This window comes from Phyllobates terribilis, unplaced genomic scaffold, assembly GCF_046119375.1.
Source record: "Phyllobates terribilis strain yellow unplaced genomic scaffold, ASM4611937v1 Scaffold_9__5_contigs__length_417890890, whole genome shotgun sequence".
In the NCBI taxonomy this organism is placed as follows: domain Eukaryota; kingdom Metazoa; phylum Chordata; class Amphibia; order Anura; family Dendrobatidae; genus Phyllobates; species Phyllobates terribilis.
In genome coordinates, this window is record NW_027362769.1 from 189,905,924 (window position 1) to 189,932,506 (window position 26,583).

Sequence of the window (26,583 nt, forward strand, 5' to 3'; positions counted from 1 at the left end):
ATCGGTGAAGTCATTCTTACCATTTATTTTTCTTGTGAGGGGAGACCACGGCCCCCCGCACCATCGTATCACAGCCGACGTCGAGTCTTTATTAATTTATTATTACAATGATTGCAGCAAAATATCAAAATCTCTGTTACTAAAATCCCAACACATTCAGGAAAGGGTTAAAACTTCACCCCAGGACGGAAATACAAAAATAATCTACAGAAAAGGTAAAAAACTACCGAGGAGTTCAGGACGACGGGCAGCCCCCGAAAACCATCCCAGGGGCAAATCTAGGACCGTCCTGTGACCAGGGGGCCGAATATAAGAATTCATTATACTAGAGAAAGGACGGAGCCCCTAATGCTGCACCCAGGAACGCACGTCACCTCCGAGCCTTGAAACAGCCAAATCACATACTCCAGAGCTGCACTCACTATTCTGCTGGTGCAGTCACTGTGTACATACATTACTGATCCTGAGTTACATCCTGTATTATACTCCAGAGCTGCGCTCACTATTCTGCTGGTGTATAACAGGATGTAACTCGGGCTCAGTACAAGATCAGTAATGTAATGTATGTACATAGTGACTGCACCAGCAGAATAGTGAGTGCAGCTCTGGAGTATAATACAGGAGGTAACTCAGGATCAGTAATGTAATGTATGTACACAGTGACTGCACCAGCAGAATAGTGAGTGCAGCTCTGGAGTATAATACAGGATGTAACTCAGGATCAGTAATGTAATGTATGTACACAGTGACTGCACCAGCAGAATAGTGAGTGCAGCTCTGGAGTATAATACAGGATGTAACTCAGGATCAGTAATATATGTGCACAGTGAGCGCAGCTCTGGGGGGGTCGGAGGTGATGGTAGCAGACCAAGAGTCTAATAGTTTATCAGGGTCCTGATGGGGATGTTCGGTGAGTGGAGCACATCCCCCATCATCCTTCTTGCTGGTGCGGTCACACAGGCTGGGGGCATTTAACCCTTTGCCGTCTCCAGGTCCCTCGTGCACCATGTAGCGCGGTGCGGTCGTAGTGTGGATTTGGCGGCTGCAGCTCTGCCGCAGCAGAATGTGATTGGAGAATCCCGCGCGTCTTCGCCCCGATTAGTCCTGATCTAGGTCCTAGTGTGAGATTCTAGTCGTCTGTGTGGCACATGGGGGGTTAATGTTGCGGCCCGTCGGTCAGGACGCGGATTTGTTCGCGCTCGGACTTCTTCAGTGCAGGATCCAGGTGATGCCGCCATTATCAGCTGCACCCGGCCCGATTTCTACAAATGTGCAAATAAGCCAGGGGCGGCCATGTCCGGTCTCCCGCGCCCGCCGGGCACCGCCGGCCTCAGTCCTTGTCATCCACCGCTCTGAATCCGTTGCTTTTGCCGTTGTAGGACTTCGCCATCATGCTGTACATCTCGTCTATGTTGTGGGTGGAAATCGGCTGACGGTACAGCGGGTTGGATGCCTGGCGGGAGAAGACGCTCGTTACTGTGACATTATATGGCGGCACACTGGTCATAACACGCGCGCACACACACGTGCCGCATCCCACCCCTCCCCCACACTCACCATTTCATATTTGGCTCTGGAGCGCTCACTCTGAAACCGTGCAAACTCGCGGCGATCGTGAATGGTGACCAGAAGTTTCCAGACCGCCAGGAGAACCAACCCGACCAATAATATACAGCCCACCACCGCCAGCAGCACGGTGAGAGCGTCCGGGGGAGTGCCGCACTCTGCGGAGACAGGCGACGTTACTGGGGACTGCACCAAGCAGGGCAGGAGGGCCAGAGAGAGAGAGAGAGCAAAGAGGAGGGCAGGAGGGCCAGAGAGAGAGAGAGAGCAAAGAGGAGGGCCAGAGAGAGAGAGAGAGAGAGCAAAGAGGAGGGCCAGAGAGAGAGAGAGAGAGCAAAGAGGAGGGCAGGAGGGCCAGAGAGAGAGAGCAAAGAGGAGGGCCAGAGAGAGAGCAAAGAGGAGGGCCAGAGAGAGAGCAAAGAGGAGGGCAGGAGGGCCAGAGAGAGAGAGAGAGAGCAAAGAGGAGGGCCAGAGAGAGAGAGCAAAGAGGAGGGCCAGAGAGAGAGAGCAAAGAGGAGGGCAGGAGGGACAGAGAGAGAGAGAGCAAAGAGGAGGGCAGGAGGGCCAGAGAGAGAGAGAGAGAGCAAAGAGGAGGGCAGGAGGGCCAGAGAGAGAGAGAGCAAAGAGGAGGGCCAGAGAGAGAGAGAGCAAAGAGGAGGGCAGGAGGGCCAGAGAGAGAGAGAGCAAAGAGGAGGGCCAGAGAGAGAGAGAGAGAGAGCGCAAAGAGGAGGGCAGGAGGGCCAGAGAGAGAGAGAGCAAAGAGGAGGGCAGGAGGGCCAGAGAGAGAGAGAGAGAGCAAAGAGGAGGGCAGGAGGGCCAGAGAGAGAGAGAGAGCAAAGAGGAGGGCAGGAGGGCCAGAGAGAGAGAGAGAGAGCAAAGAGGAGGGCAGGAGGGCCAGAGAGAGAGAGAGAGCAAAGAGGAGGGCCAGAGAGAGAGAGCGCAAAGAGGAGGGCAGGAGGGCCAGAGAGAGAGAGCGCAAAGAGGAGGGCAGGAGGGCCAGAGAGAGAGAGCAAAGAGGAGGGCCAGAGAGAGAGAGCAAAGAGGAGGGCCAGAGAGAGAGCAAAGAGGAGGGCCAGAGAGAGAGAGCAAAGAGGAGGGCAGGAGGGCCAGAGAGAGAGAGAGCAAAGAGGAGGGCAGGAGGGCCAGAGAGAGAGAGAGCAAAGAGGAGGGCAGGAGGGCCAGAGAGAGAGAGAGCAAAGAGGAGGGCCAGAGAGAGAGAGAGCAAAGAGGAGGGCAGGAGGGCCAGAGAGAGAGAGAGCAAAGAGGAGGGCAGGAGGGCCAGAGAGAGAGAGCAAAGAGGAGGGCCAGAGAGAGAGAGAGCAAAGAGGAGGGCAGGAGGGCCAGAGAGAGAGAGAGAGCAAAGAGGAGGGCAGGAGGGCCAGAGAGAGAGAGAGCAAAGAGGAGGGCCAGAGAGAGAGAGAGCAAAGAGGAGGGCAGGAGGGCCAGAGAGAGAGAGAGCAAAGAGGAGGGCAGGAGGGCCAGAGAGAGAGAGAGCAAAGAGGAGGGCAGGAGGGCCAGAGAGAGAGAGAGCAAAGAGGAGGGCAGGAGGGCCAGAGAGAGAGAGAGCAAAGAGGAGGGCAGGAGGGCCAGAGAGAGAGAGAGCAAAGAGGAGGGCAGGAGGGCCAGAGAGAGAGAGCAAAGAGGAGGGCAGGAGGGCCAGAGAGAGAGAGAGAGAGCGCAAAGAGGAGGGCAGGAGGGCCAGAGAGAGAGAGAGAGAGAGAGCGCAAAGAGGAGGGCAGGAGGGCCAGAGAGAGAGAGAGCAAAGAGGAGGGCAGGAGGGCCAGAGAGAGAGAGAGAGAGAGCAAAGAGGAGGGCAGGAGGGCCAGAGAGAGAGAGAGAGCAAAGAGGAGGGCAGGAGGGCCAGAGAGAGAGAGAGAGAGAGCGCAAAGAGGAGGGCAGGAGGGCCAGAGAGAGAGAGAGCAAAGAGGAGGGCAGGAGGGCCAGAGAGAGAGAGAGAGAGAGAGCAAAGAGGAGGGCAGGAGGGCCAGAGAGAGAGAGAGAGCAAAGAGGAGGGCCAGAGAGAGAGAGAGCAAAGAGGAGGGCCAGAGAGAGAGAGAGAGAGAGAGAGAGCAAAGAGGAGGGCAGGAGGGCCAGAGAGAGAGAGAGCAAAGAGGAGGGCAGGAGGGCCAGAGAGAGCAAAGAGGAGGGCAGGAGGGCCAGAGAGAGAGAGCAAAGAGGAGGGCAGGAGGGCCAGAGAGAGAGAGAGAGAGAGAGAGCAAAGAGGAGGGCAGGAGGGCCAGAGAGAGAGAGAGCAAAGAGGAGGGCAGGAGGGCCAGAGAGAGAGAGAGAGAGAGAGAGAGAGAGAGCAAAGAGGAGGGCAGGAGGGCCAGAGAGAGAGAGAGCAAAGAGGAGGGCAGGAGGGCCAGAGAGAGAGAGCAAAGAGGAGGGCCAGAGAGAGAGAGCAAAGAGGAGGGCAGGAGGGCCAGAGAGAGAGAGAGCAAAGAGGAGGGCAGGAGGGCCAGAGAGAGAGAGAGAGCAAAGAGGAGGGCAGGAGGGCCAGAGAGAGAGAGAGCAAAGAGGAGGGCAGGAGGGCCAGAGAGAGAGAGAGCAAAGAGGAGGGCAGGAGGGCCAGAGAGAGAGAGCAAAGAGGAGGGCCAGAGAGAGAGAGCAAAGAGGAGGGCCAGAGAGAGAGAGAGCAAAGAGGAGGGCAGGAGGGCCAGAGAGAGAGAGAGCAAAGAGGAGGGCAGGAGGGCCAGAGAGAGAGAGAGAGAGCAAAGAGGAGGGCAGGAGGGCCAGAGAGAGAGAGAGCAAAAGAGGAGGGCAGGAGGGCCAGAGAGAGAGAGCAAAGAGGAGGGCCAGAGAGAGAGAGAGCAAAGAGGAGGGCAGGAGGGCCAGAGAGAGAGAGAGCAAAGAGGAGGGCCAGAGAGAGAGAGAGAGCAAAGAGGAGGGCAGGAGGGCCAGAGAGAGAGAGAGCAAAGAGGAGGGCAGGAGGGCCAGAGAGAGAGAGAGCAAAGAGGAGGGCAGGAGGGCCAGAGAGAGAGAGAGCAAAGAGGAGGGCAGGAGGGCCAGAGAGAGAGAGAGCAAAGAGGAGGGCAGGAGGGCCAGAGAGAGAGAGAGCAAAGAGGAGGGCAGGAGGGCCAGAGAGAGAGAGAGCAAAGAGGAGGGCAGGAGGGCCAGAGAGAGAGAGAGCAAAGAGGAGGGCCAGAGAGAGAGAGAGCAAAGAGGAGGGCAGGAGAGCCAGAGAGAGAGAGAGCAAAGAGGAGGGCAGGAGGGCCAGAGAGAGAGAGAGAGCAAAGACGAGGGCAGGAGGGCCAGAGAGAGAGAGAGAGCAAAGAGGAGGGCAGGAGGGCCAGAGAGAGAGAGAGAGCAAAGAGGAGGGCAGGAGGGCCAGAGAGAGAGAGAGCGCAAAGAGGAGGGCAGGAGGGCCAGAGAGAGAGAGCAAAGAGGAGGGCAGGAGGGCCAGAGAGAGAGAGAGCAAAGAGGAGGGCAGGAGGGCCAGAGAGAGAGAGAGAGCAAAGAGGAGGGCAGGAGGGCCAGAGAGAGAGAGAGAGCAAAGAGGAGGGCAGGAGGGCCAGAGAGAGAGAGCAAAGAGGAGGGCAGGAGGGCCAGAGAGAGAGAGCAAAGAGGAGGGCAGGAGGGCCAGAGAGAGAGAGCAAAGAGGAGGGCAGGAGGGCCAGAGAGAGAGAGCAAAGAGGAGGGCCAGAGAGAGAGAGCAAAGAGGAGGGCCAGAGAGAGAGCAAAGAGGAGGGCCAGAGAGAGAGCAAAGAGGAGGGCCGGAGGGCCAGAGAGAGAGCAAAGAGGAGGGCAGGAGGGCCAGAGAGAGAGCAAAGAGGAGGGCAGGAGGGCCAGAGAGAGAGCAAAGAGGAGGGCAGGAGGGCCAGAGAGAGAGCAAAGAGGAGGGCAGGAGGGCCAGAGAGAGAGCAAAGAGGAGGGCAGGAGGGCCAGAGAGAGAGCAAAGAGCAGAGCAGGAGGCCCAGAGAGCAGAGCAGGAGGCCCAGAGAGCAGAGCAGGAGGCCCAGAGAGCAGAGCAGGAGGCCCAGAGAGCAGAGCAGGAGGCCCAGAGAGCAGAGCAGGAGGCCCAGAGAGCAGAGCAGGAGGCCCAGAGAGCAGAGCAGGAGGCCCAGAGAGCAGAGCAGGAGGCCCAGAATGAGCCAGCGTAAAGGCAGAATTGCGGTACACATCCTCGGCCGCAGGAGCAGTGTTGGTGCAGCCGTCTGTGGACTGGGTCAGGATGATTCCCGCTCTGCGTCTGAACCCCCTCCCCCGGCCGGACCACTCACCCGGCTCCTTCAGCACGGTCAGGACGGATTTCCCGCTCGGGTCCTCGGAGTACGTGAACCTCATCACACATTCAGCCTCCGTCTTGTAGACGCACAGAACGGCTTCCGGATTTTCAGTATCTGAAAAACATTGAGCAAATTGTAGATGGAGACCCCCAGACTGGAGCTGCTGTGACCAGATGGAGGACTGTCAGGGGCTGGACGTGGATGGACCTGGAGGACCGGACACCTCGTCCTGAGAACTGATTGACAATAATCCACAAATCCTCCGCATTGCGGCATGCAGCACCACCCGGAGAGGACCGCGCATCCTCACTGGCAGTGGCGGTGTGAGCCACCATCTGGCGCCCGCTGTCCCTCGCTGAGCGATGGCACCCCCCGCTGAGTGATAGCACCCCCCCAGCACCTGCTGTCCCCCACTGAGCGATGGCGCCCGCTGGGCGATGGCACCCCCGACGGTGCTTGCTGTCCCCCGCTGAGCGCCCTCCCCGCTGAGCGATGGCGCCCCCCAGAGAGCCCGCTGTCCCCCGCTGGGCGATGGCACCCCCGACGGTGCTTGCTGTCCCCCGCTGAGCGCCCTCCCCGCTGAGCGATGGCGCTCCCCCCCCCTGGTGCCTGCTGTCCCCCGCTGAGCGATGGCGCCCCCCCGACACCCGCTGAGTGATCGCGCCCGCTGTCCCCTGCTGAGCGATGGCGCCCCCCCGACACCCGCTGAGTGATGGCGCCCGCTGTCCCCCGCTGAGCGATGGCGCCCCCCCGACACCCGCGTTACAGATCTGCTGATCTTTACAGTTTTGCGCCAAACAGAAAACATCCGGCTGAATTCCAGCAGTGACGGCTCCGCAGATCCCGGGCGGGGGAGGAGGCCGGACCCCGGCACATTCCAGCAGATTCATGTCCGGACGACATATGGAGTCCATTATGTCCGAGAGTCAGAAGCTGAAAACAAGACCCCGCCACGAGCGCTGCAGCCCACCACAGTGACTTACACCGCCGAGACCTCCACAGCACAGACACCACCGCTCACACCCCCACCAGAGCAGGGACCTCCATGGGGTGTGAGGGCAAATTCTCCCTCCCACAAAATGCAGAGACCACCTTGGGGTGCGAGCCCCTCACCCAGCAGAGACCACCGGACCAATCCCAGGCCAATCCCCAAGACTGAGCGGCCATCACCGGACCCTCCAAACTCCCAACAGCAAAGGCTGCAACCACTGATGAGGGGTCAGTGCAGGAGCGGCTTGAGGGCACAACACACTGCGACAAACCCTCAGCTGTGAGCGGTACCAGATCTCTTGCGGTGGAGGCCGGCTCCAGTCCTCAGTGAGGGGACTCCGCTGTGACGGGTGGTCTCTGCAGCACACGCCGGGCAGCCGTCACTTACGGAGCGAGTCCACGGTGCGGATGTCGTCCTTGCACAGGTTGTGGCAGGTCTGGTTGTCGGCGAGGCGTCCGCTCTGGTAGAGGCGACACTCGATGCAATCCCTGGAAGAGATGAACCTGTAACAGGACAGCCTCCGCGGCCCGTGCCAGCGGGCGGAGGTCCGGCCTCACCTCTTGGTTCCGCAGGCGTCGGGGCAGGTCGGGCATTTCTCACACGTCTCCCCAAAAGCGCCCGGCTCCACACACTGGCAGCGGCCGCACACGCAGGAGCCCTTCCCGCTGCACATGCGGCCATCGCTGGACACACAGCGCTCCGTCTCCGTGGTGCAGTTACAGTTATCGCCAACGTAACCGGCGTCACAGCGACACTCCCCGCAGTCACACTCACCGTGACCTGCAAGACACAACAACCACCCCCATCATCCACAGGAGTCACACCCAACCGCATCTCAGACACCATCCCTGACCCCAGAGCTCACAATCTAATCTCCTATCACACAGGGTATCACTACTCCCATCATCCCTGACCCCAGAGCTCACAATCTAATCTATCACACAGTGTATCACTACTCCCATCATTCCTGACCCCAGAGCTCACAATCTAATCTCCTATCACACAATGTATCACTACTCCCATCATCCCTGATCCCAGAGCTCACAATCTAATCTCCTATCACACAGTGTATCACTACTCCCATCATCCCTGACCCCAGAGCTCACAATCTAATCCTCTATCACAAAGTGTATCACTACTCCCATCATCCCTGACCCCAGAGCTCACAATCTAATCTCCTATCACACACTGTATCACTACTCCCATCATCCCTGACCTCAGAGCTCACAATCTAATCTCCTATCACACACTGTATCACTACTCCCATCATCCCTGATCCCAGAGCTCACAATCTAATCTCCTATCACACAGTGTATCACTACTCCCATCATCCCTGACCCCAGAGCTCACAATCTAATCTCCTATCACACAATGTATCACTACTCCCATCATCCCTGACCCCAGAGCTCACAATCTAATCTCCTATCACACAATGTATCACTACTCCCATTATCCCTGACCCCAGAGCTCACAATCTAATCTCCTATCACACAGTGTATCACTACTCCCATCATCCCTGACCCCAGAGCTCACAATCTAATCTCCTATCACACAATGTATCACTACTCCCATCATCCCTGACCCCAGAGCTCACAATCTAATCTCCTATCACACAATGTATCACTACTCCCATTATCCCTGACCCCAGAGCTCACAATCTAATCTCCTATCATACAGTGTATCACTACTCCCATCATCCCTGACCCCAGAGCTCATAATCTAATCTCCTATCACACAGTGTATCACTACTCCCATCATCCCTGACCCCAGAGCTCACAATCTAATCTCCTATCACACAGTGTATCACTACTCCCATCATCCCTGACCCCAGGAGCTCACAATCTAATCTTCTATCACACAGTGTATCACTACTCCCATCATCCCTGATCCCAGAGCTCACAATCTAATCTATCACACAGTGTATCACTACTCCCATCATCCCTGACCCCAGGAGCTCACAATCTAATCTCCTATCACACAGTGTATCACTACTCCCATCATCCCTGACCTCAGGAGCTCACAATCTAATCTCCTATCACACAATGTATCACTACTCCCATCATCCCTGACCCAGGAGCTCACAATCTAATCTATCACACAATGTATCACTACTCCCATCATCCCTGACCCCAGAGCTCACAATCTAATCTCCTATCCTACAATGTATCACTACTCCCATCATCCCTGACCCCAGAGCTCACAATCTAATCTATCACACAATGTATCACTACTCCCATCATCCCTGACCCCAGAGCTCACAATCTAATCTATCACACAATGTATCACTACTCCCATCATCCCTGACCCCGGAGCTCACAATCTAATCCTCTATCACACAGTGTATCACTACTCCCATCATCCCTGACCCCAGAGCTCACAAGCTCTCCTATCACACAATGTATCACTACTCCCATCATCCCTGATCCCAGAGCTCACAATCTAATCTCCTATCCCACAATGTATCACTACTCCCATCATCCCTGACCCCGGAGCTCACAATCTAATCTCCTATCCCACAATGTATCACTACTCCCATCATCCCTGACCCCAGAGCTCACAATCTAATCTCCTATCACACAATGTATCACTACTCCCATCATCCCTGACCCAGGAGCTCACAATCTAATCTATCACACAATGTATCACTACTCCCATCATCCCTGACCCCGGAGCTCACAATCTAATCTCCTATCCCACAATGTATCACTACTCCCATCATCCCTGACCCCGGAGCTCACAATCTAATCCTCTATCACACAGTGTATCACTACTCCCATCATCCCTGACCCCAGAGCTCACAAGCTCTCCTATCACACAATGTATCACTACTCCCATCATCCCTGATCCCAGAGCTCACAATCTAATCTCCTATCCCACAATGTATCACTACTCCCATCATCCCTGACCCCAGAGCTCACAATCTAATCTCCTATCACACAATGTATCACTACTCCCATCATCCCTGATCCCAGAGCTCACAATCTAATCTCCTATCACACAGTGTATCACTACTCCCATCATCCCTGACCCCAGAGCTCACAATCTAATCTCCTATCACACAATGTATCACTACTCCCATCATCCCTGACCCCAGAGCTCACAATCTAATCTCCTATCACACAGTGTATCACTACTCCCATCATCCCTGACCCCAGAGCTCACAATCTAATCTCCTATCACACAGTGCATCACTACTCCCATCATCCCTGACCCCGGAGCTCACAATCTAATCTCCTATCACACAATGTATCACTACTCCCATCATCCCTGACCCCAGAGCTCACAATCTAATCTCCTATCCCACAATGTATCACTACTCCCATCATCCCTGATCCAGGAGCTCACAATCTAATCTCCTATCACACAGTGTATCACTACTCCCATCATCCCTGACCCCGGAGCTCACAATCTAATCTCCTATCACACAGTGTATCACTACTCCCATCATCCCAGATTATTGTATGATGTAATGTCTGGAGGTTATATCAGTACTGGAGCATTATAAGAGAGGCTGATATCAGTCACATATGATGTAATGTCTGGAGGTTATATCAGTACTGGAGCGTTATAAGAGGCTGATATCAGTCACATATGATGTAATGTCTGGAGGTTATATCAGTACTGGAGCGTTATAAGAGAGGCTGATATCAGTCACATATGATGTAATGTCTGGAGGTTATATCAGTACTGGAGCGTTATAAGAGGGGCTGATATCAGTCACATATGATGTAATGTCTGGAGGTTATATCAGTACTGGAGCGTTATAAGAAGAGCTGATATCAGTCACATATGGTGTAATGTCTGGAGGTTATATCAGTACTGGAGCGTTATAAGAGGAGCTGATATCAGTCACATATGATGTAATGTCTGGAGGTTATATCAGTACTGGAGCGTTATAAGAAGAGCTGATATCAGTCACATATGGTGTAATGTCTGGAGGTTATATCAGTACTGGAGCGTTATAAGAGGCTGGTATCAGTCACATATGATGTAATGTCTGGAGGTTATATCAGTACTGGAGCGTTATAAGAGAGGCTGATATCAGTCACATATGGTGTAATGTCTGGAGGTTATATCAGTACTGGAGCGTTATAATTATGGTTCGGGTGATAACGGAGAATAATAGAAGTTTCTGGACTTTCCCTTCTGCAATGCTGACGCTTTATGGCCAGTGGTCCTTACATGGTTAATGGTCTGGGCCCCTCAGTCAGCTCTTTGTAGGGGCGCTCGTGGGGTCAGAGCTCGCAGTGTAGACTCCAGATTGCAGTGGGGGCGGGGGGCTGCAGACCCTCATTCTCGCTCCTTACAATGCTTCTCTCAGATTTGCATGTGAATTAATGGTCCCTCTTAATTCCAGCCCCCTCCTCTCTGCGGCCCCCCAATCCCATTCATCCTCTCGCCCCCGGATGAGTTAGATGCCAGCAGCAATTAGCCGTCCCCGGGGAGATGTGACCCGGTGCGGCCCCTCCAGGCCGTGAGCCCTTCAGCCCAGTTATTGTCACCAGTGATGGGGGCGACGGGGGAGCGGCGTCCCCCTAATGAGGGCAGGTGGGGGGGCTCACATACATCCTCCCCCATCACATCAACCTCTGAAGGGCAGCGGATGCACAAAACCCGCTGCCGCCCATCACGGGAGCACTGCTCATCATCTCCGAGACCTCTGCTTATAGTCCGTGAACAGAAGCGTAGATCCGGAGCGCTCGTCAGAGGATTAGACTGACACAGTGTAACAAAGCCGCAGCTCCGAAAACGGGCCGCATCTGCTTGTAAGAAAGATGAAAGCTGTTCCTATTCAAAGACCGGAAACCGAGGAAAGCGCGAGGAATGAGACAGCGGCCGGCGGTGAGACCCCTTCAAGTGATGCCGGCCCCCCTCATGTGACGCCGGCCCCCTTCATTTGATGCTGAGAGTTGTAGTGTCCGGAGAGCCTCTGATCTCTACAGGCCCCTCCCTGAAAGGATCAATTGCAACCCCCTCTATGATGTCTCCAGCAGCCACACGCAGAAGCTCCCCCCCGGTCACAGACCCTGGAATCATAGGCAAGGACCCCCACTGTGGAGGGCGGGCGCCGGATCCTCAAAAATCCAGAGCAGCGATGATGGAGCCGACACCGAACACAGGACGAGGGGGGCGGCAGTACTGAACACGGAGGAAAAGTGGTGGGCCCGAGACGGAGGGGGGCGGCAGTACTGAACACGGAGGAAAAGTGGTGGGCCCGAGACAGCGGTCTACGGCAGCGCAAGGTGGACACGTTGGAGATTTGGCTGCACATCCCATTATTTTAACAGGAGCTGAACACTGCACCGAGGCCACGAGACAAAGACATAAACAAGACAGAGGAAGAGACCGGACCCCTGAGCCACAGACACAGCAGGGGGAGACGCAGCGGCCTCAGACCAGAGCCGGACACAGACAGAAGGGGCCCCGTGCAGGAACAAGATAAGGGACCTCTGCAGTCCATCGCTCATCAGAATGTGGCCCCTGACCCCACGGCTCGCTTGCTCGCGCCCCCTGAGCCCCTGCACATTGCACAGACACGTCCATTCTGCCTCCCGTCTTTCCGCCGGCGCTGCTACTCTGTAGAATAATACAGGAACGTGCGGCGCGGACAGGGGAGCGCGGCGCGGACAGGGGAGCGCGGCGCGGACAGGGGAGCGCGGCGCGGACAGGGGAGCGCGGCGCGGACAGGGGAGCGCGGCGCGGACAGGGGAGCTGGACTCACCTGAGCACAGGACACCCTTGAACCTGGCGCAGGAGAAGTCGTCGCACTGGCAGTAGGAGCCGCTGATGCGCCCAAACTCGCTCTGGTAGCAGGAGCACAGGCCGCAGAGGCAGCGCCCCCGGCCGTTACACACCGTGTGGCCGTCCGTCTCCCGGCAGGTGGTCAGAGACTCGTCGCTGCTGTCGTCCTCCTCCCCGCACTCGCACCGCGCGCCCAGGAAGCCGGCGTCACAGTCGCACATGCCGCAGCTGTAGTTGCCGGAGCCGCTGCATTTCCCGCTGTTACTCTCCACCTGCTGCGAGCAGCGGCAACTACAGTCATACGTCACCGCCACCTCCACAGCCTCCCGAAACCCCACCGGCTTTATGGTGAAGGTGTCTGAAACCCCCAGCGGGGGGCAGGAGCGCGCCTCTGCCGAAACCTCAAAGGACACCTGGAAGAGAACGGAAGATTACTGCTCACAGCCGAGGACGATGGGAGAGTGTGAGCTGCGGGGGATGGGGTGGTCGGGGACGATGGGAGTGATCCTTACTTCACACAAGGCATCACTCCCATCATTCTACAGACAATGTGGCATTAACCCCTCCCCCGCCGTCCTCCTGCACAGGGTTTAGCTGTGCGGTGGGCAGGTATCTGGCCGAGGCTCCGCTGGTCACAGGATTTTGGCAGACCCCCAGAATTTTTATAACCAGTCACGACGGCCGGAGCTCGGGGTCTGACTGCGAGTGTGAACACGGCAGAGGAGAAGAAGATGTGGATACAGGAAAATGGACCCCCCCGCGGCCCCACACAACACCCCACGCTAGGCCCCCTGCGGCCCCCCAAACACCCCACGCTAGGCCCCCTGCGTCACCCGCTGCTCACAGTGTCACCGATCCGTAATTCTCCGCACTTCTTCACCCCGGGGTACGACACTCCGTCCTGACAAGTGGCCGAGAAGCTGAGGCCGAGGTCATCGGGGGTCTCGGACACGGTCAGCTCCACCTTGGAGCGAATGTTCTGAAAGAGGCAAAGTGATGAAGGTGAAAACGGCCAAACAGAAGACCCCCTCCCCCTCCGCTACTGCTCAGACACTCCCTGTTATCAGCCATTACTGGGGGAGGTGACTGTATGATGATCACCATTAACATGTTCTCAGCTGCAGAGTCGTTACACTATCGGTCTCGCTTGTCCAGGTGTTGAGGCCTCGGGCTGAAGTCTCCTGCCTCATTAGTGCTGTCCGAGGGGCCACATTATCTCGTCCATCACTTACCGTCACCCCCAGGAGAAGAACGCTGGGGGCAGAGAAGCAAAACAGCAGGAGAAATGGGACATGGAGAAAATATTCTGTTTGCCCTCATCCTGAAATCCTCTGTGCTGCTAGGAAAGCCAGTCCTTCCACATCACATTCTACATCTTAGGCCTCATTCACACGTCAGAGTCTCCGGTGGTGACAGTTTCCACACGTTCTGGAGACACTTCTAATGAATGGGTCTGTGCACATGTCAGTGCGTTTCCACAGACCGCGTGTCCTTGTGCTCCTCACAACGTCCCGCACATGGACGACATCAGCTTGACCTGTACCGGCGCCTGGGTATCAGCAGTTCAGGTCACGCTGTTCCGCGATGCCTGGAGGAAACTCTCATCATTGTCCCTTGAACTGCGCTGAGCTCAGTGAGCGGTGTCCTGTCACTCAGTGAGCTCAGTGCAGGTCAGGGGCGCGCTCACTGCAGCAAATCATTCTCCTCTGCTCCTCAAGCCACCGCTGATGCAGAAATGTCGGTCAGATGGATTATGGCGTGGGACACTATTTCATCTTCGGACAGGTGAGGGATATTGTGTTTTCTTATTTTGGTTTGGTTTGTTTACAGGGGATAATGGCTTCAGGGGATTAAGTGTGGAGTATAATGTTTGTTGCTTTTTTTTTTTATTTTATTCTTATTTTTACACACTTGCTGGACACAGCAGGGCAGAATACAACTCTAAACATTGTCCCCTGCTGGTGATGATCTCAGCGTAAGCAGGGGACAATGATGAGAGATGCCTTCAACACCCGGCGCCAGGGAACCGCGCGAATGTACTGCAGATTCCTAGCTGCCGGTACGCATGATCCTGGACGACCGCAGAGCAAAAGGCCGCTGCCGACCCACCATGAACAATGGAACAAACAACTGGAAGCAATGGGTTAATCAGAACTGGAGAAAGGATGGGAGACGCAGATCCCATCCTAAGTGATATCGTGTTTTGTCCTGATGAAGTTGTAAGACTTTGAAACGCGTTGTCGATTACACTGGGATCTGCATCTCCCATCCTTCCTTCAGCGCAGATTAGCCCATTGCTTCCATTCTACATCTGTATGTCCTGAAATACTCTGTGCTGCAGTGTAAGAAGCCACTCACATTGTAGGCGTTGACGATGAGCTGCAGAATGTTCTGGGAGTTGGGGTCCAGGATCTCCACCGTGGTCCCAGGGATCAGCGCCGTGAAATTCTTAAATAGGAAAATAACAGCCACATTAGACTAAGCCGTGGCCACGAACCTCCCACCCAGCACCATCATGGATGGACCCCAATATAAAGGGAGGCGGCGGCACAGCGCCAGGACAGGACCCCAATATAGAGGGAGGAGGTGGCACAGCGCCAGGACAGGACCCCAATATAGAGGGAGGCGGTGGCACAGCGCCAGGACAGGACCCCAATATAAAGGGAGGCGGCGGCACAGCGCCAGGACAGGACCCCAATATAGAGGGAGGCGGTGGCACAGCGCCAGGACAGGACCCCAATATAGAGGGAGGCGGTGGCACAGCGCCAGGACAGGACCCCAATATAGAGGGAGGCGGTGGCACAGCGCCAGGACAGGACCCCAATATAGAGGGAGGCGGTGGCACAGCGCCAGGACAGGACCCCAATATAGAGGGAGGCGGTGGCACAGCGCCAGGACAGGACCCCAATATAGAGGGAGGCGGTGGCACAGCGCCAGGACAGGACCCCAATATAGAGGGAGGAGGTGGCACAGCGCCAGGACAGGACCCCAATATAGAGGGAGGCGGTGGCACAGCGCCAGGACAGGACCCCAATATAGAGGGAGGCGGTGGCACAGCGCCAGGACAGGACCCCAATATAGAGGGAGGCGGTGGCACAGCGCCAGGACAGGACCCCAATATAGAGGGAGGCGGTGGCACAGCGCCAGGACAGGACCCCAATATAGAGGGAGGCGGTGGCACAGCGCCAGGACAGGACCCCAATATAGAGGGAGGCGGTGGCACAGCGCCAGGACAGGACCCCAATATAGAGGGAGGAGGTGGCACAGCGCCAGGACAGGACCCCAATATAGAGGGAGGCGGTGGCACAGCGCCAGGACAGGACCCCAATATAGAGGGAGGCGGTGGCACAGCGCCAGCTGCATGCAGGAGGCGGGACCCCTCCCCCACAGCTTTACCTTATATAATAAATAATGCGCTTTCGTCACAGCGAATATCAGATGGATGTTGTTCTCCGACAGCTTCTCCCCGAGCAGCGCCAGCGACGGATAATCCTGAAGAGAGGAGCAGCGCATCAGCCCATGGGCGCCACTACCACAGGGAGCGCCACTACCACAGGGAGCGCCACTACCAAAGGGAGCGCCGCCTCCGCGATCAGACACCACCGCACCCCACATAAAGTGCTACTACAAGTCCAGGATCTCTGCTTGCTGTCAGTGAAGAAGAAGCCAATTCCCCCCATAGTGGTCTAAGCCTTCTCTCAGCTGAAGGTTTGTTACTGTGTATCAGTGCAGACACCATGCATCAGCGGCTCCTTCCTCCCATTTTTAGGTTTCCTACATACAGGGGTCCCGGAGCAGGAGGCACCGCTGCACAGATCGCTGTAGGTGACCTCTGCGGGGGGCGGCCATGCTGATCGTCTCCCCTCTTTCCATACAGCAGTTGTCGGATGGTGGAGCCGGCGCGGTTCTTACCAGCTGGGCGGCGGCGCTGTACTCGTTGGCCGTGTTCAGGTGGCACTGCCCGTCGTGTGGCTGCACCAGGCCGGCCAGCTTACCGTCCAGGGCAACGTGCGGGACGTCGTCTGTGGTGATGACCAGCAGGTGCGAGGCCTCCGTCCTCCAGCCGACCTTCTCCTGCCGGAAAAAGGAGCGAGAACGACATCATCTCACCGGCCCAGAACGGCAGAGCCACAAACCCAGAGCTGTGCGGAGATGAACTACAAGTCCCAGCATCTCCACTAATGATACATGCAGCACATTAACCCACACACCACCAGGACAGCCGCAAGTTGCAGACTGCAGCATTTACAGGAGGAGCAGACCACGGCGCCCCCCCCCCGGACATGGCGCCCACCCCCCCCACAGCAAACAATCAAGTCTTTGTTGTTATTCCTCCAGCGCCAAGGACCCGATAACAGATGGCGGCCGCCGGTCACCCCCTCCTGTCACCCGCACACAGCACGCTCTGAGCAGTCACATCTGTTCTTGGAAAAGCTGGATGACACCTGAGGCGGCAGTAATGGCGGCCATACTGGTTGTCACCCAGATTGCAGACCGGCTCTGCACTGACCTGTAAAGCGGCGCAGGTCCCAGCACGAAGCCGGAGATGAATCGCTGCAGGATGATCATCATCCTCACGGGTAATCCACCGCATCTGCCCCAACCTGCCCAACAAAGCCGAGCTGAGAACAGACGAGCCCCAGGGTGGAGAAGACCCCGCATCACCCCGACCTAACAATGGCGGTAATCCCAGCGACTGATGAATCATCAGTGACCGTCAGGTTTCAGTCTGATCGTCGCCCCCGGGACGCTGCTCCCGACTCACAGCAAAAACACAGAAGTGAGAGCGGAAGCCCAACATTACAAAATGCCCAACGTCAGCAAAAGAGCGAAACCGCGGGAAGGAACCGAAAGCACGATCGTCAGCGACGAGGAGACGGGAAACAGCAGACCCCAAACCAAGGGACAAGGCCGACCCCCCGAGGCACCCACAAAGTCACTCTACACAGACCCCAGCCTCATCTATACAGCATCAGACCTCAGAGCTGCACTCACTGTGTACATACATTACTGATCCTGAGTTACCTCCTGTATTATACTCCAGAGCTGCACTCACTATTCTGCTGGTGCAGTCACTGTGTACATACATTACATTACTGATCCTGAGTTACCTCCTGTATTATACTCCAGAGCTGCACTCACTATTCTGCTGGTGCAGTCACTGTGTACATACATTACATTACTGATCCTGAGTTACATCCTGTATTATACTCCAGAGCTGCACTCACTATTCTGCTGGTGCAGTCACTGTGTACATTACTGATCCTGAGTTACCTCCTGTATTATACTCCAGAGCTGCACTCACTATTCTGCTGGTGCAGTCACTGTGTACATACATTACATTACTGATCCTGAGTTACATCCTGTATTATACTCCAGAGCTGCACTCACTATTCTGCTGGTGGAGTCACTGTGTACATACATTACATTACTGATACTGAGTTACCTCCTGTATTATACTCCAGAGCTGCACTCACTATTCTGCTGGTGGAGTCACTGTGTACATACATTACATTACTGATCCTGAGTTACATCCTGTATTATACTCCAGAGCTGCACTCACTATTCTGCTGGTGCAGTCACTGTGTACATACATTACATTACTGATCCTGAGTTACATCCTGTATTATACTCCAGAGCTGCACTCACTATTCTGCTGGTGGAGTCACTGTGTACATACATTACATTACTGATACTGAGTTACCTCCTGTATTATACTCCAGAGCTGCACTCACTATTCTGCTGGTGGAGTCACTGTGTACATACATTACATTACTGATCCTGAGTTACATCCTGTATTATACTCCAGAGCTGCACTCACTATTCTGTTGGTGCAGTCACTGTGTACATACATTACATTACTGATACTGAGTTACCTCCTGCATTATACTCCAGAGCTGCACTCACCATTCTGTGACTTCTGCTCGGTGTTCCTCACCTTACACACTGCGGCTTGCAGAATGGCGTCGAACGCGCCCTCTGGGGCATCGCGGTTGCGGGACACTTGCTGGTTTTGCACCTCGGTGTTGAAGTTGTTGACTTGGTCGGTGAGGGACAGAACATGGCGGAAGCCGAAGGACGGGATGCAGTTGGGGAACAGCTTATACCTGAGAGGAGACGGAATTCATCAGTTGTTGGAGTAAAGTTGTTGCATTTGCCAGAACTGCACAAAAACAAGAAAAATAACAGATACAGGTCTGAGGGTCTGTTACACTGTGTCAGTGCAGGAGATTCTCACTCACCCAGTGCAGGGGTTGTTCTGATATTTGGGGGCGGTATACGAGAATGGGGAGATGTTCTTATCCACAAAAGTGCCGAACCCCAGGCGGAAGTTGCTGGTGAGTTTCGCCATCTCTGCAGCCAATCGGGTCCCCAGGTTCCGGATGGTATCCAGATCGTCCTTCATCGACAGCGACAAGTCCATCAGGTAGTACAGGTCCACCGGGTAGTCCTCCACCTGCCGCACCTGCACCCTAAAAGAGGCCGCCGCACCTGACGGGGCGACACGAGGGGGGCGTAAACTGCAGAGCAGGCACAAGGGGAACCCAAGGGGGGAAAGCCGTAAACTACAGAGCAGGCGCAAGGGTGCGACACAAGAAGGGGGGCATAATCTACAGAGCAGGCACAAGGGAGCGATACAAGAGGGGAGGCGTAAACTACAGAGCAGGCACAAGGGAGCGACACAAGAGGGGAGGCGTAAACTACAGAGCAGGCGCGACACAAGGTGGGGGTGTAAGCTACAGAGCAGGCGCAAGGGGGACCCAAGGGGGGAAAGCCGTAAACTACAAAGAAGGCGCAAGGGTGCGACACCTAAAGGCGGGCATAATCTACAGAGCAGGTGCAAGGGAACGACACAAGAGGGGAGGCGCAAACTACAGAGCAGGCGCAAGGGTGCGACACAAGGGGGGGGCGTAAACTACAGAGCAGGCGCAAGGGTGCGACACAAGGGGGGGGGGCGTAAACTACAGAGCAGGCGCAAGGGTGCGACACAAGGGGGGGGGCGTAAACTACAGAGCAGGCGCAAGGGTGCGACACAAGGGGGGGGGCGTAAACTACAGAGCAGGCGCAAGGGTGCGACACAAGGGGGGGGGGCGTAAACTACAGAGCAGGCGCAAGGGTGCGACACAAGGGGGGGGGCGTAAACTACAGAGCAGGCGCAAGGGTGCGACACAAGGGGGGGGCGTAAACTACAGAGCAGGCGCAAGGGTGCGACACAAGAGGGGAGGCGTAAACTACAGAGCAGGCGCAAGGGTGCGACACAAGAGGGGAGGCGCAAACTACAGAGCAGGCGCAAGGGTGCAACACAAGGGGGGGGCGTAAACTACAGAGCAGGCGCAAGGGTGCGACACAAGGGGGGGGGCGTAAACTACAGAGCAGGCGCAAGGGTGAGACACAAGGGGGGGGGGCGTAAACTACAGAGCAGGCGCGACACAAGGTGGGGGTGTAAGCTACAGAGCAGGCGCAAGGGTGCGACAAGGGGGGGTGTAAGCTACAGAGCAGGCGCAAGGGTTCGACACAAGGGGGGGGAGTGTAAGCAGGCGCAAGGGTGCGACACAAAGGGGGAGTGTAAGCTACAGAGCAGGCGCAAGGGTGCGACACAAGGTGGGGGTGTAAGCTACAGAGCAGGCGCAAGGGTGCGACACAAGGTGGGGGTGTAAGCTACAGAGCAGGCGCAAGGGTGCGACACAAGGTGGGGGTGTAAGCTACAGAGCAGGCGCAAGGGTGCGACACAAGGTGGGGGTGTAAGCTACAGAGCAGGCGCAAGGGTGCGACACAAGGTGGGGGTGTAAGCTACAGAGCAGGCGCAAGGGTGCGACACAAGGTGGGGGTGTAAGCTACAGAGCAGGCGCAAGGGTGCGACACAAGGGGGGGGGGGGGGAGTGTAAGCAGGCGCAAGGGTGCGACACAAGGGGGGGGGGGGAGTGTAAGCAGGCGCAAGGGTGCGACACAAGGGGGGGGTGTAAGCTACAGAGCAGGCGCAAGGGTGCGACACAAGGGGGGGGGGAGTGTAAGCAGGCGCAAGGGTGCGACACAAGGGGGGGGGGGGGGAGTGTAAGCTAGAGAGCAGGCGCAAGGGTGCGACACAAGGTGGGGGTGTAAGCTACAGAGCAGGCGCAAGGGTGCGACACAAGGGGGGGGGGGAGTGTAAGCAGGCGCAAGGGTGCGACACAAGGGGGGGGGGGGGGGGAGTGTAAGCAGGCGCAAGGGTGCGACACAAAGGGGGAGTGTAAGCTACAGAGCAGGCGCAAGGGTGCGACACAAGGTGGGGGTGTAAGCTACAGAGCAGGCGCAAGGGTGCGACACAAGGTGGGGGTGTAAGCTACAGAGCAGGCGCAAGGGTGCGACACAAGGTGGGGGTGTAAGCTACAGAGCAGGCGCAAGGGTGAGACACAAGGTGGGGGTGTAAGCTACAGAGCAGGCGCAAGGGTGCGACACAAGGTGGGGGTGTAAGCTACAGAGCAGGCGCAAGAGTGCGACACAAGGTGGGGGTGTAAGCTACAGAGCAGGCGCAAGAGTGCGACACAAGGTGGGGGTGTAAGCTACAGAGCAGGCGCAAGGGTGCGACACAAGGTGGGGGTGTAAGCTACAGAGCAGGCGCAAGGGTGCGACACAAAGGGAGGTGTAAGCTACAGAGCAGGCGCAAGAGTGCGACACAAGGGGGGTGGTGTAAGCTACAGACCAGGCGCAAGGGTGCGACACAAGGTGAGGGTGTAAGCTACAGAGCAGGCGCAAGGGTGCGACAAGGTGGGGGTGTAAGCTACAGAGCAGGCGCAAGGGTGCGACACAAGGGGGGGGTGTAAGCTACAGAGCAGGCGCAAGGGTGCGACACAAGGGGGGGGGGGTGTAAGCTACAGAGCAGGCGCGACACAAGGTGGGGGTGTAAGCTACAGAGCAGGCGCAAGGGGGCGACACAAGGGGGGGTGTAAGCTACAGAGCAGGCGCAAGGGTGCGACAAGGGGGGGGGTGTAAGCTACAGAGCAGGCGCGACACAAGGTGGGGGTGTAAGCTACAGAGCAGGCGCAAGGGTGCGACAAGGTGGGGGTGTAAGCTACAGAGCAGGCGCAAGGGGGCGACACAAGGTGGGGGTGTAAGCTACAGAGCAGGCGCAAGGGGGCGACAAGGTGGGGGTGTAAGCTACAGAGCAGGCGCAAGGGTGCGACAAGGGGGGGGTGTAAGCTACAGAGCAGGCGCAAGGGTGCGACACAAGGGGGGGTGTAAGCTACAGAGCAGGCGCAAGGGTGCGACACAAGGGGGGGGGTGTAAGCTACAGAGCAGGCGCAAGGGTGCGACACAAGGGGGGGTGTAAGCTACAGAGCAGGCGCAAGAGTGCGACACAAGGGGGGGGGGTGTAAGCTACAGAGCAGGCGCAAGGGTCCGACACAAGGGGGGGTGTAAACTACAGAGCAGGCGCAAAGGGTGCGACACAAGGAGGGGGGGCGTAAACTACAGCCCACGCTTATAGTAGCCCCTCCCACTTACCCCGCCTCCCCATAGCTGCGTACAGCTGTATACCTGCACACTGTGTATATAGGAGGCGTGACCACTGACCTGGGCGGAGGGACAGCGAGAGGCTCTGCGGGGTCACCTGGATGATGTCCGCCTGTGAGGAGCCGGACCCCTTGTGGCTGAGCGGGAGGCTCTTTGTCACAGCGACGTTGCTCTTGGGGCCCTCGATGGAGTCCGGGGCGCAGCCTCTTTGTATCAGATTGTCTATTAGATCACAGCGTGACGTCACAGTGTGCGGCGCCCCGAAAATCTGCAGGGAGAAAAAAAACGGGTGTCAGACGCCGACAACTCTACAGAGCTCACCCAGAGCTCACCTGACGGGTGAGGGGGGGACGCGAGACCACGATGGCGCCACACCCACCATACCCACAGTACTGGAGACCGGGGAGGGGACCCGCAGAATGTGACAGCACGCTGCTAACGAGGCAGCTCCGTGTCATCACCCCCCACCACCCTGGAGGGGTCGTTAACAGGTTACTGTGACATCCACACCCCCAATATAACATGGCGGCGGGGGGGGGGGGGGGGGGGGCCTACAAAATGTACAGAACTAGAACTGCAGGTAGCCAAGAAGAAAGCCCCCGCTGCCCACCACCCCGCGTCACCCCTGTGACTAGTGCCAGCAGCGTCGGGGGTGGCAGGAGCAGCAGACGGTGGGGGTAGTAGTGTCCTGGCAGGAGCAGCAGACGGTGGGGGTAGTAGTGTCCTGGCAGTAGCGGCAGGAGCAGCAGACGGTGGGGGTAGTAGTGTCCTGGCAGTAGCGGCAGTAGCAGCAGACTGTGGGGGTAGTAGTGTCCTGGCAGTAGCGGCAGTAGCAGCAGACGGTGGGGGTAGTAGTGTCCTGGCAGTAGCGGCAGTAGCAGCAGACGGTGGGGGTAGTAGTGTCTGGCAGTAGCGGCAGTAGCAGCAGACGGTGGGGGTAGTAGTGTCCTGGCAGTAGCGGCAGTAGCAGCAGACGGTGGGGGTAGTAGTGTCCTGGCAGTAGCGGCAGTAGCAGCAGACGGCGGGGTAGAGTGTCCTGCAGTTCCAGAGCAGCAAGGGGGTAGTAGTGTCCTGGCAGTAGCGGCAGTAGCAGCAGACGGTGGGGGTAGTAGTGTCCTGGCAGTAGCGGCAGTAGCAGCAGACGGTGGGGGTAGTAGTGTCCTGGCAGTAGTAGTGTAGCAGATGGTGGGGGTAGTAGTGTAGCAGATGGGTGGGGGTAGTAGTGTCCTGGCAGTAGTAGTGTAGCAGATGGTGGGGGTAGTAGTGTCCTGGCAGTAGTAGTGTACAGACGGTGGGGGTAGTAGTGTCCTGGCAGTAGTAGTGTAGCAGATGGTGGGGGTAGTAGTGTCCTGGCAGTAGTAGTGTAGCAGACGGTGGGAGGTAGTAGTGTCCTGGCAGTAGTAGTGTAGCAGATGGTGGGGTAGTAGTGTAGCAGATGGTGGGGGTAGTAGTGTCCTGGCAGTAGCAGTGTAGCAGACGGTGGGGGTAGTAGTGTCCTGGCAGTAGCAGTGTAGCAGACGGTGGGGGTAGTAGTGTCCTGGCAGTAGCAGTGTAGCAGACGGTGGGGGTAGTAGTGTCCTGGCAGTAGTAGTGTAGCAGACGGTGGGGGTAGTAGTGTCCTGGCAGTAGTAGTGTAGCAGACGGTGGGGGTAGTAGTGTCCTGGCAGTAGTAGTGTAGCAGACGGTGGGGGTAGTAGTGTCCTGGCAGTAGTAGTGTAGCAGACGGTGGGGGTAGTAGTGTCCTGGCAGTAGTAGTGTAGCAGACGGTGGGGGTAGTAGTGTCCTGGCAGTAGTAGTGTAGCAGACGGTGGGGGTAGTAGTGTCCTGGCAGTAGTAGTGTAGCAGATGGTGGGGGTAGTAGTGTCCTGGCAGTAGTAGTGTAGCAGACGGTGGAGGTAGTAGTGTCCTGGCAGTAGTAGTGTAGCAGATGGTGGGGGTAGTAGTGTAGCAGATGGTGGGGGTAGTAGTGTCCTGGCAGTAGCAGTGTAGCAGACGGTGGGGGTAGTAGTGTCCTGGCAGTAGCAGTGTAGCAGACGGGTGGGGGTAGTAGTGTCCTGGCAGTAGCAGTGTAGCAGACGGTGGGGGTAGTAGTGTCCTGGCAGTAGTAGTGTAGCAGACGGTGGGGGTAGTAGTGTCCTGGCAGTAGTAGTGTAGCAGACGGTGGGGGTAGTAGTGTCCTGGCAGTAGCAGTGTAGCAGACGGTGGGGGTAGTAGTGTCCTGGCAGTAGCAGTGTAGCAGACGGTGGGGGTAGTAGTGTCCTGGCAGTAGTAGTGTAGCAGACGGTGGGGGTAGTAGTGTCCTGGCAGTAGTAGTGTAGCAGACGGTGGGGGTAGTAGTGTCCTGGCAGTAGTAGTGTAGCAGACGGTGGGGGTAGTAGTGTCCTGGCAGTAGCAGTGTAGCAGACGGTGGGGGTAGTAGTGTCCTGGCAGTAGCAGTGTAGCAGACGGTGGGGGTAGTAGTGTCCTGGCAGTAGTAGTGTAGCAGACGGTGGGGGTAGTAGTGTCCTGGCAGTAGTAGTGTAGCAGACGGTGGGGGTAGTAGTGTCCTGGCAGTAGTAGTGTAGCAGATGGTGGGGGTAGTAGTGTCCTGGCAGTAGTTGGGCTCTCACCTCCTGGGAGCACCAGGCGCACTGCGGGTGGAGGAGCAGACAGTCCCGGCAGGAGGAGACACTGACGCTGCGGCCGCTGCAGACGATCACCGCTGGGGAGAGAGGAGATGGGAGAGTTACAGCAGGACCCGGGAGCAGGGCAGGGGGGACATCACCGGGCTTCTCCCCCGGGTAACCTGCACACTATCTTGTTGTCACTATTGGCTCCTCCCCCCTCGGGCTCCCCATGCTCTCACCCGCGGGTGTGGGCGGCGCGCAGCAGAGCAGCAGGGCTCCGAGCAGCAGTGTCCGGCTCATGGCGTCTCCTCTCCGCCTCACAGGCCGCGGATCCCCATCACCGGGCGAGAGCGCAACCGGGACAGTCAACGTCCGCCGCCCGGAGTCACCGCCCCCTTATATGAATCACCGCCCACTCCGCTGCAGGACACGCCTTCTTAACCCCTTCGTCTCGGAGTCTTTATTTGCCGGCTGCGATGTTAACCTCCTGATGCCCGGCGGTCATTCTCTGACGAAAACGCAGATAAACACCGAAGAAACCAGAGCTACTGATGGGGGAGCGAGCGACATGGTGGCGCCATCTGGTGGACGGGCGGTGACTGCGCACATCATCTCTCACAGCTGCGGTATCGGCCGTCCACAGTCCACACGGGGGACAGACGACCCCCCGGACTGTGCGGCCATAGAAACCACAGGGGGGCGAAAGACCCCCCCCGTGCGGCCATGGAAATCACCACAGGGGGACAGACGACCACCGGACTGTGCGGCCATAGAAACCACAGGGGGACGAAAGACCCCCCCCCCCCTGTGCGGCCATGGAAATCACCACAGGGGGACAGACGACCACCGGACTGTGCGGCCATAGAAACCACAGGGGGACGAAAGACCCCCCCCCCCGCTGTGCAACCATGGAAATCACCATAGGGGACAGACAACCCCTGGACTGTGCGGCCATAGAAACCACAGGGGGACGAAAGACCACCCCCCCCGTGCGGCCATGGAAATCACCACAGGGGGACAGACGACCCCCGGACAGTGCGGCCATAGAAATAACAGGCGGACGAACGACCCCCCCCGGACTGTGCAGCCATGTAAACCTCAGGGGGACAGACGACCCCCGGGACAGAGCAGCCATAGAAACCCCAGGGGGACGAACGACCCCCCCCCCCCCCCCGGACTGTGCGGCCATGGAAACCACAGGGGGACAGACGACCACCGGACTGTGCGGCCATAGAAACCGCAGGGGGATGAACGACCCCTCCGGACTGTGCCGCCATGGAAACCACCACAGGGGGAAAGACGACTACCGGACTGTGCCGCCGCCATGGCAATCACCACAGGGGGACAGACGACCACCAGAATGTGCGGCCATAGAAACCACAGGGGGATGAACGACCCCCCGGACTGTGCGGCCATGGAAACCACAGGGGGACAGACGACCCCCGGACTGTGCGGCCATAGAAACCACAGGGAGACGAAAGACTTCCCCCCTGTGCGGCCATGGAAATCACCACAGGGGACAGACGACCCCCGGACTGTGCGGCCATAGAAACCACAGGGGGACGAAAGACCCCCCCTGTGCGGCCATGGAAATCACCACAGGGGGACACACAACCCCCGGACTGTGCGGCCATAGAAACCACAGGGGGACGAAAGACCCCCCCCCCCCCCCCGTGCGACCATGGAAATCACCATAGGGGACAGACAACCCCCGGACTGTGCGGCCATAGAAACCACAGGGGGGCGAAAGACCCCCCCCCCCCTGTGCGGCCATGGAAATCACCACAGGGGGACAGACGACCCCCCCGGACTGTGCGGCCATAGAAACCACAGGGGGACGAAAGACTCCCCCTGTGCGGCCATGGAAATCACCACAGGGGGACAGACTACCGGACTGTGCGGCCATAGAAACCACAGGGGGACGAAAGACCCCCCCCCCCTGTGCGGCCATGGAAATCACCACAGG

The 26,583-nt window shown here is 57.4% G+C and overlaps 1 protein-coding gene across 1 annotated transcript; it reads right to left on the bottom strand.

Annotated features, from left to right (window-relative positions):
* Window positions 1-25,078, bottom strand: ITGB5 (integrin subunit beta 5). The gene is made up of 15 exons (XM_073647534.1): window positions 24,857-25,078; window positions 24,621-24,712; window positions 22,072-22,279; window positions 18,765-19,014; window positions 18,461-18,629; window positions 16,435-16,596; window positions 15,919-16,014; window positions 14,881-14,970; window positions 13,367-13,501; window positions 12,503-12,935; window positions 7,338-7,560; window positions 7,168-7,268; window positions 5,784-5,903; window positions 1,558-1,724; window positions 1-1,453 (listed from the first exon to the last, which is right to left on the bottom strand). Exons 1-15 carry the CDS (start codon window positions 24,915-24,917, stop codon window positions 1,331-1,333), a joined length of 2,430 nt encoding a protein of 809 aa, XP_073503635.1. The 5' UTR covers window positions 24,918-25,078; the 3' UTR covers window positions 1-1,330.
* Window positions 25,079-26,583: the final 1,505 nt, after the last annotated feature.